General features: G+C 42.6%; 1 protein-coding gene across 2 annotated transcripts; it reads right to left on the bottom strand.

Moving 5' to 3' along the window:
• Positions 1-4659: 4659 nt before the first annotated feature.
• On the bottom strand, positions 4660-9018 carry LOC112278384 (NAC domain-containing protein 59). Of its 2 annotated transcripts, none has more exons than XM_090247498.1 (4): positions 8670-9018; positions 6732-7868; positions 6308-6600; positions 4660-6166 (listed from the first exon to the last, which is right to left on the bottom strand). In XM_090247498.1, the coding sequence occupies exons 2-4, from the start codon at positions 6931-6933 to the stop codon at positions 5387-5389; spliced, it is 1275 nt and encodes a 424-aa protein (XP_090103624.1). In that variant the 5' UTR covers positions 6934-7868; positions 8670-9018; the 3' UTR covers positions 4660-5386. The 2 variants fall into 2 exon arrangements, with proteins under 2 accessions (XP_090103624.1, XP_024367537.1); XM_024511769.3 differs by having other exon boundaries at positions 6732-7860; positions 8670-9013.
• Between the last annotated feature and the right edge of the window lie 979 nt (positions 9019-9997).

Here is a 9997-nt window from a genome sequence, read left to right as displayed (position 1 = left end):
GTTCTACAAAGTCAACACATATTGGAGGTCATATAAAATATCGCCACGTAGCCCCTAGTTAGATAGTATATATAGAGACAAGAATGAAGCCCTCTTCTTTCTTATCAATTCCTTTCTTGCTTCAAGCCTAGTTTCAAGAGTCTTAAGTTTTCTTGTCTTTTGGTAATAAGCCATTCCAATTTATTTTTAATATATGTACTTCCTTATTTCTATTTTGTCACTCTTTCCTTGATACATATTTCATTGGTTTATGCATCATTTTTTAATTCATGTCTTTGACAATAGCATCCATGATTTTTTCTTCCATTTCAAATAACTTAATAAATCCACAAATCAAATAGAGGATAGTAATCCGCAACTTCTAATGTCAAATAGAAATTTCTATAAAGAAGTGTGATCTTTGCTCTTTAAGAAAAAAATTCAAGATTTTAGATAACAAAGAATGTTAGTTTAAAAGTAAGTGGTTGACAATGTTTGAAATATAATAATAGAAGTGAGATAATCCATTCACTTTTTAAAGTTAGATATGTAATTTTTAGATAGATAGTAATTTATTTTTATCTATGTATATTATTTAGATAATTAATAAAATAAATATGTCTATAATACTTATATTTTAGCCAAACAATAATTAAACTTTTTATTGATCCTTTATTTTTTGGCTAAAAACTTGTAGCTAAAAATAATGATTTGATTCACACCATAAGCCAAGTTAGGCAACAAGTACTATCTATAATCAAAGTATTAATTAAGTTTTTTGAATATTTCTATCTTTATTAATATTATTGCATATGTACAAGATCCAAGCCAATTAATCAATAAATCAATGATATGGTGGTTAATGTTATAAATGATTTGTGTATTCATAGAATACTTCTTTTTCTTGTCAAAGATTGCATCTTTGTTATTTTTTGGATGCTAGCTCAAGGAGAATTATGTCCCATTGATAAGTCCAATGCAATGTTTGAAGCCAAGTAGGTTGAAAGATTGGCTAATTTAAAGCCTTTGAGTAGTATTTGGCCATTATTGGTACTATTTTTGGAATAAAAAAATATCATAAATTACTTAATTAATAAAGAGGTACAAGATGCTATTATCAATATCCTATATAATTTATTTTTTTCAATGATAGCTCTATTCTCCTTTGACTTAAGATACTCTAATGCTAAAGTCAATTGCTAAGCAATATTGGTTTGTGGGCAATGGCTCTTATTACTAAAAACAAAGTGGTCTTTAATGAATGAAAATACCATCTAAAAGCTCTTTTGCAACATTCTTGATATTTGGCAAAATTTGGCATTATACTCATTTATAAAATAATTCAAAATCTAATTGTATAATTTAAATATAGGATTTTAAAAGAATATGAAATAAAAATTGTTGATTGCATCATGAATTATTAGATGTTCTCTTATATCATCAAATTTAAAAAAATGGTCTTGAAACTTGATATCAACTTATTGGCATTATTCTTTAAATAATTTATAAAATTCCTTATTAAGTGCAAAAGTAGTCAATATTTTTAAATCTGAAAAGATCTACTATTTTTTAAAGCGCCAAGGCAAAGTGTTAGGAGGTGTAGCATGGAGTGAAAGAAAAAAGAGAGTTGAGGTAAGCAACATAGTTTTTGATATTTGATCCATCTTTTTTTTTGCTATTTTAATTTCAAAATCACCCACTTTGCAAGATATATGATTTGGTGAAATATCTCAAGATACTTAGAGCAAATATTACAAGTGAAATATTACCCAAAAAAAGCCATGTTTGAAACTCTCTAATATCAGTATAAAACTTTGATCTGTGAAACTTATATAGTAAAGAGTTTTTTTAAAAAAAGATGTTGTATAAATTAGAATATTTTATACTCTTAAAGTTTTTTATTCTTGTTTTCTAAACTTTAATTGGTTATTAAGTATTGAAAAAAATATATCTTTTTTTTACAATTAATCTATTTAATTGTATCCTATTTTTACTAAAATAAAGTAATTTTTTTTGGATAAGTACAATCCAAATCACTTTAATAAGCTTCAAATATAAAATAGCCTTCTACAACCTAATTTCTACAAATACTTCTAAAATATATTTTTCCAAAATCTTGATAATGTTGTGGTCAAATGTTTTTCAATAGAAGTGGTATTTCTTTTTGTTTTGTTTTTTATTTTTATTTTTGTTGCTTTTCAGTTCTTTGCTTTTCTACTTCTGCAAAAGTTCAACATTTAAAACACATGAATTTTATATGTAAAATTTTATATTAAACATGATATTATTTGAAGCAATTTATAACAGCCATAATGTGATGTATTATTGTATTAGCCCTTGGAATACTTGTCTTTTGGCAAATAAAAAGCCAAAAATAACAGGCAATACCAAACATACATCAGCACATGATTTATCACTACCCTTACTGTTATTGTAATGAAATGGTATTACTTGGTCCAATTATGAACATTTATCTTTCTGCTGCTTGGATATTAAGTATGAAATTCTCATTTTAGAATTTATGTACTTATAATATTGTAAGCAATTAAATATTTTTTTGTGAAATATAAAGTTTCAGATAAATAGTGATAATAGAATACAATTTTTTTTAAACAAGCCAAAAGTAACATTACATTTTTGGCTTGTATTGACTTACTACTTCACCTCTTCTCATGTCTCATCATCTGTTCAAGAAGGGATACAAAGACAATTGTGCCCATATGTTCTTAGTATTCCAACTTTGAGAAAGATCTTTAAAGAATATTGAACAAACAAACAAACACAAAATAAATAAATAAGTAAATAAAAACTCCTAGAAAAGAAGTAAGAGGAGGGAGGCAAAAGAAGTCACAGTGGAATGATGTGCATTTACACCAAAAGATATGGCACATCAGGAATCTGTGCGAAGCTCTCGAATGCCATATCCTCATTGAAAGTGTACCTTTTCATGCAACATCATCTCATTTTGACAATCACCAACCTCTCTCTCTACATTATTATGATGAGGAGGAAGAAGAGGTCAATGCCATGAGATCCAGCTTTGTACACCATGCAAAGAAAATCTGTACTTCAACTGAATTTGCTCTTACTTATCACTTCTCTTTGCATACTTTAATATTTCATCTCGTATATATATATATATATATATATATATACATATACACATGTACAAACAGACAGAAAATACCATTCCATCACAATGACAGTCAGGCTAATGATAAACCAAGTGCTAATGTCCACAATTTTGACACTAGTTCGCATCGTTCTTCTGTGTTCTGTTTGTTTTCTTGAAGCTGTTGTTGTTATTTGTTTGTTTGTTTGTTTGTTTGTTTATTAATGCAGTTGTTTTGCAGCGGCAACGTATCAAGAGAGAGAGAGAGAGAGAGAGAGAGAGAGAGCTATGGGGTGGAGGTGTTGGAGCACTGGCGTGTCGGCGGCGACGCCGAAGCACAAGATAAACATGAGACTGAGACGCAAAGCCAGGCGAAGGGATGGGAGAATCATGTTTCGTGTGCGTCCGCGGCGGAGGTGACGACGATCGCGCACCACATCTTCGGATCTTGCTGCTGGTGTGAACAATGAGGCGGCGGAATGGTGGGCTCTATTGCACACATGCACCTCTGCGTCCCCACCACGTTCCGCAGCTTAGCCCCAGGAGCAATCCCGGGGAGGAATGAGCACGACGTCACGCGCCTTGCGGTGCCTGCATATACCAGGCTTTCACGCACAGCTAACTGCAAACTCAAAAAGATATACGCTTCTTTGATACAGCATTAGCCTCCGGAACTAACCCATATGTCGTATCGAAAGGAGGAAGATGACCACGTATGAGCAAGCAAAAGATCTGGATGCCTCGGCACCTGCATGCCAAAAAGCCTGCACTGTCTGAAAGGAGTGCGGGTATCGTACTGTACACAGGAGTGATATCAAGCTTGCTGCCGCATTCACTGCTGTCATAGGCGTGGGTGGGTCGTAGGGTGTGGGAAAATCTGAGAGGTGAGAGCTTGTCAGCAGCCCCCAGTTGCGCATAATTCTGGCAACTTTTTCTCCACAGAATGATTCCCTGCATGTTGTGAGCGGTCATGAAATCATTGGGAGTCACTGTGGATGATGGCAAGTTGTTGCGGAAGGTGAAAGTCAACGGAATAGATTCTTTGACGCCGTGAGCATATTCTGCCAGTCTCGAGGGAACTTCTTCATTGGGTGTGTTGCATGGACGGTCGGGCACAGCAGGCAGCGGGAATTTTGCATGCACTGGCCGTGGCTAGAATTTTTATCGAAAAGGATGGGGAAAAGCCACGGGAGCTGAGCTAGAGAATCATTCGGCCATGATGCCGCTGGTGCTGGTGGCGCCGCGACATCGATCTTCGCATGGTTACCAGCCACTAATCTGTCACGATGATAAATCTGTGACAAGTTGCCTCAGCCGCTGTCAACGGCTTGTCGAGTTGCTGTACCCGCAATGCAGTGGAGTCGCTTCGATGCGTGATCTCACCCAGGCTGGTGGTGATTTGATGAATCCGCGCCGACAGCGACTGGGGGAGATCCTGGCACTTTCTTTTTCTAATATCCAGCGATGCTGCCTGGAACAAATTCTATGCAGATTCAAGGATCAACTTCCTGATGCAAACACGGGAGAATATGAAGAATCGACAGAGAAATGAGTGGCGCAGAAATGTGTATAGAAACCGAATCATATAGTTTTACTTCACCACAAGTGGTCTAATCACTCCTTACAGATGTGCCTTGGCTGAAAATAGTACAGACTAATGGTTCCAGCAATCAATAGCTTTACAGGAGCACATTTAAAATAGTTGTTCACAACCCTAATAAGTGGACGTGTCCGCATCTTAGCCCTAAGTTCGGCCAACTATTCGGCCAGCAAGTCAACGATCGATCGATCGCAGCAAGCTAGGATAACCTCAAATATTACATGTGAATGTTTGGAAACTAAAAAGTGAGGAACCCAGCAAGAGGCTCGACAGATGAGATTGCCACAAGACTGCAAGCAGGCTCTCAGAATCAACTCCGAATTTCCTTGACATGCGATTCGTGTCCGATTGGGAAAAAATTCTCGAGGTAGTTCTGGTCTCTTCGGAGACACTCGATCTTCGCGGTTGATCTCCATCACGCTCATCGTTCCCATCGTCGCTCATTCAACCCAAAATTTGTTGCCAATGTACCCATACCCCTGTCGTGGTGGTTAAATTTTTACACTACAGCTACTGCCCAATCCCGTTATGTACACGTCCCGCGCCCACATAGATTATGGCCCGTCCATAGGGACTCCTTCCGTAATCAAATCCTTCACTACATAAACCTGTGTAAAATCATTTGTACATTTTGTTGTTAAACCCCGTCTCCAAGTTGGGGTTTGCAGACCTAAGCCACCGCTGCAATCTTGGCCTCAGTAAGCCCACTCAGGTTGAAGCCCATCGATGCATCCGGCCACCTCTGGAAGGCTAGAATACCATCGGTAGCGGAGCATTCTTGACTGGTGATCATCACCGAACGTACCATCTGTGAGGCAAGATAGTTGGCCACTCTCCTCGGTCACGGTTTGCAATGGCGACAGAGGAGAATCACAGGGAATCTCCTGATCGTAGAGCACATTGTCGCTGGGCCAAGCAATGCAATCCAGATTCAACTTCCCACTGCTTTGTGCCTCGTCCTCGCCCTCGTTTGATGTGTAGGATGCCTCCTGCTTCGCTCGAATGCGGTTGTTCCCAAGGAGGTTGTCGAAGCACCTCATGGGTGTCGACGGATGTGCGAAAATGCTCTGCGGGATGCTGGCGTGGTTCAGCATGCCTGAGTTAATCGCGTTCTGGTTGTAGTATGTCTCCTTCATCAAGTTGTCGGTGTCCATAGCTGAGGGGACCATAGAAATCGAGCCAGGGACCTTGGAGTTGGGCATAGTGTGCACCCACTGGACAGGGAGCGCAGTGGCAACATCGCCTAGGGCTAAAGAGACATCCTGTGGGTAACTATCTTGGCAATTGTAGCATGAATCGGTTCCCGTGCATGCATCGCACTCCCCTGAGTCCGTCACAGCGGGGTTCGGGGAACTGTCACGTTGCAGCGCCGAATGCGAGTCGATGAGCTGGTAGGGCGAGTCACCATGCGTGACGCCGGACTTCTTATTGCCGATAAACTTCTGAAAGACGCGGCATATCACCCATTCGTCTTGCTGCAGTTCGCCACCAGCAGTGCATATCGATGTTAAAAAACTCCCTTCAAAAGAAGCATTCAATAGCATGTGTGCAGTGCATTGATCACATGAGAGAGCAGAAATACGCTAACTCTAAGAGAATTGAAGGGATGGATAGACCTTGGGTCCAAGGGATTGCTGGCCGTGGAAGCGACTTGTGGAGTCGCGCTCCAGCCGATATTCATGCATGATCCAGTTGGTCTTCACGCCGCGAGGAGCGCGTCCCATGTAAAAAACTAGCGTCTTCTTCATGCCCACCAGCGAATGAGTGCCGGAGTTCATGACATCCCTGTCTTTGCCAGTGGCCTTCCAGTAGCCTGTCTTCGTGGCTCGGTTGGTTCGCGTTCCAGTTGGATACTTCCGGTCCCGAAGACTGTAAAAATACCATTCCTTCTCCCCTACCTTCGCTTTCCCTGCGCAATCGTCACCCACCCAGGAAACCAAACCTCAGCCCAAAGTCGATATTAATTCGTCCACACACGCAAAGATCGGCGCACATCACATTAATTCAAATGATTTCGAAGGGATTGAGGGATTGAGTTACCTGGAAGGTCCCACGGCTCACATTCGTTGAAGTCCACCACGCAGATAGTCCTCACTTCGAAACGAGGGTCCCTGACCTTATTAGCTAGGTAGAAGGTCACGAGCTCTTCGTCCGTGGGGTGGAAACGGAAACCGGGTGGGAGCTCCATATTGCAATCCTGTCGAATGCCTACAATTTTGGAAACGTTGCACATGCTTGCCATGCAAAGAATGAATACCAGCGATCACGAGCGTAATTTCAAGAGCGACCTCGATTTTTCTGCTAACGACACCGGTGGAAAATTGCAGGGAGGAAGGCCAGTAAGGAAAGTGTTTGAGGATCATAGCCTGTCTTCAGAGCCAAAAGAATGGATCGCTACAAGTGAGAGTCCCAACTCACATGAAATAAGGAGTCTTCGGGGGATGAGAGACTGACGAACTGGCGGGACCTTCAAAAGAGAAGGACTTCAAGTGCATGACCCACGGAAAAGGCGGAATGATTCTTAATCAGCAAGAAACACGGGATCAGCTCAGACAGGAATTTCTAGGCTCGGTCGTAAGCGGAGCTCTAACCTTGAGCACTAAGGAGTCGTCACGGAAGTCACGTCAAGTCCAGGTTGGGAGAGGGAGAGAGAGAGAGAAAGAGAGGATATAAGCAACCTGGTGCAAATTGTGTTTCATTCCACTAGATCCAAAGGTTACAGGCGGGTGCCTATGTCACCAAAAAGGAACAATAGAAAAGAAAAAAGAACTATTAATTGCAACCCGGATGGATTATAGAAGTTTCGAATCTAAGCGTCACGAGCGAACTAGAAACCAGCAACCGTGGCTAGCCAAGGTCTGAAGAGAGAAGGTGAGCACAGCGAGGAGTTTGCAATCAGATCATGTCCCACATGGAAGAATAGGTACAGGAAAGTCTAATTGCAAGATGTAAGATTTTCCGACGACGAGGAAGAGAGGACAGGACGCACAAATCCTTGAGCTTCAGACCTTTGAATTTGTGGGACTTTCGCATAGAATACCAAAGATCCTGTGCTGCTGCAACTCGCATGTCCGTCTTCTCACTTACTCTGAAACTTTCCGGTTTCCTGAAGGGGTCCGCAGATTACGGAATAATTGCAGCTCGTGCGGAGCGCGGAGTCATCAACCTGCTGCACGCCTACGCGAACACCTCGCACGTGTGAGAATGTGCACAAGCGACCATGAAATTCAACAACCAGGTGCACAGTTTGAAGAATTAGGAGCCACGCTAGTCAAGAACAATGCGCACGGTGCACGGCTTTACATCAAGCCAATTGCATCTATCTGATCTGCGACTCCACCTCTCACCCCTCTCCATCCACTAAAATTACACACCTAAAGGCCCCTAATGCCACGACGAAGACAGGACAATAGCTAGCCTTAAAGCTCCTCACAGCCGACACTCACGGGGTATCACCGGACCCAGCGCCTCCCCTTCCGAGCACAGAATCTACGTCGGCGTATCTGACAGCTACCAGGAAGCGCCCCCCTCGCCCAACGCTCTAGCTTCTACACAACTAAAGCAGTAATCCAACAGAATATTTACATATAAATAATCTGCACGAGCACACTTCGCTCAAAGAGCAGCTCGCCGTTGCCACCAAGCGATACTCCTTCAGCAACCGGTTAAGTTTTAAGACGATCCTCGGCCAATCAAAGTGATCTATAAACCTCACCTGACGACTGTAACACAGTATGCGCATCCCAAACCAACCTCGCATCCCAAGTTCCAAACACCATCCATGCAAAGAAAAAAAAAACCACCCTCCTGTTCCCTTGACCTGAACCAAACCTACCGTCGTCTACACTTCAGACCGACTTGTCACCATTCGCATCATCCTTACGTAGATCGAATTCAACGAGTAAGGGATGCCCAATTGTTCAACACCCCATTCGCACACAGCAGAACTACTCAGACCATCGCGATGAATCTGCTCACCAGAATCAAACGACTAGCCAGCTGGGGGAGCGCGTCGGGTGCAGACGAGCAGATCGGCAAGTCCTGAAGTTCTGAGGTTACGTCCGCAAGTCAGGGAGCGGTGATATGGATGAGCTTGAAGCAGAGAGAGAGCACAGCAGTGGGCGTGGAAGGCGAAGGAGCAGAAGAGCAGCAAGGAGACAAGAGGGGAGTGGAGCTGGAAGAGGGACAATTGGCACGGCGTGGTGAAGAAGAGGGGTCGGAACCCAGACAGTGAGAAACAAAAAAAACAAAACAAAACACAAACAGTTTGAACCGCAAGATTTTGGTGGAGTGGCCGAGGCCGCGGGGGTTATGAAGGCTGTGGTTTTCTAGTTGGCCTGGCCCGCTGCTGCCCACATCGCGCTTCTATACTTTCCTTCCTTCCCCATGGACGACCATCCCAACTCTCTAACTCTACGCCTCGCCCGTTTCTCGCCCCCTATTCTACCGCCTCGCTGGCCTCTTCCGACCTCCCTCCTACCAGGCAGGCGGCTTTTCCTCTGCTCTACGCATGATCACATCCTGCGAGCTGCTGCCCCGTGAAGCGACGCAAGCCTGGTTTAGTTCTATCTCTTTCTAGCCGGATGAACCCCCCACTCCTGCCCACTCCCTGCAACTTTGCCGGACGTCTGCAGCAACTCCCTTCCCCTCCCTGCTGCTGCCGCTTTCAACCCGGTTTGACCTCGCTATAGTAACTACTGGCATTTTCCCCATCGAAAAGTGCAGTTACTTCTATAGTTTGTGTATTATATATGTGTGACTGTTAGTGTGCAGATCTGTTTGGGTTTGCAGAGTTGCCGAGCACTGTTGAACTGTTTTTCACCGCGAGTCACGTTTGGGTTAACGTGAGAGAGGTTGACTATTGTGGCCTCCCTTCTCTTTCCCCCTTCTCAATCCACCCTGAGCAGTGTGGAAATTCACCATCTCCGTCCTCCTAGCCCATCCACTTGCTTGGAGGGACATTAGGATTCCAACTTCTTCCTAGCCATCAGTGTTGCTTTCCCACACTGCACATAGAAGAAGTTTGCACACAATGCTCTTCAGTTGTGTGGGTATTTTATTGAGCTCCAGTGGATGGGTGTGTAAAAAAGAAGGCGGCTGAAGTCACAGTTGAAGGGCTTTTCTATTTGTGAGTGTATTAATGGAAATCTATATATATATACACATGTGTGTGTGTGTGTGTGTGTGAAAATGGTGACAAAATGAGTCCAGACAGACCACGTGTGTAGAGATATAGGCTTCACTTCTTTAAACTCTCTTCGAAAAGGATGAAACACGCACCGAAAAAATAAACTAAACTGAGACAA

This window comes from Physcomitrium patens, chromosome 25 (assembly GCF_059467195.1).
Source record: "Physcomitrium patens ecotype Gransden chromosome 25, ASM5946719v1, whole genome shotgun sequence".
Taxonomy (NCBI): Eukaryota; Viridiplantae; Streptophyta; class Bryopsida; order Funariales; family Funariaceae; genus Physcomitrium; species Physcomitrium patens.
Note: the sequence above shows the minus strand (reverse complement) of the source record. Positions and strands in the feature narration are given on the sequence as shown.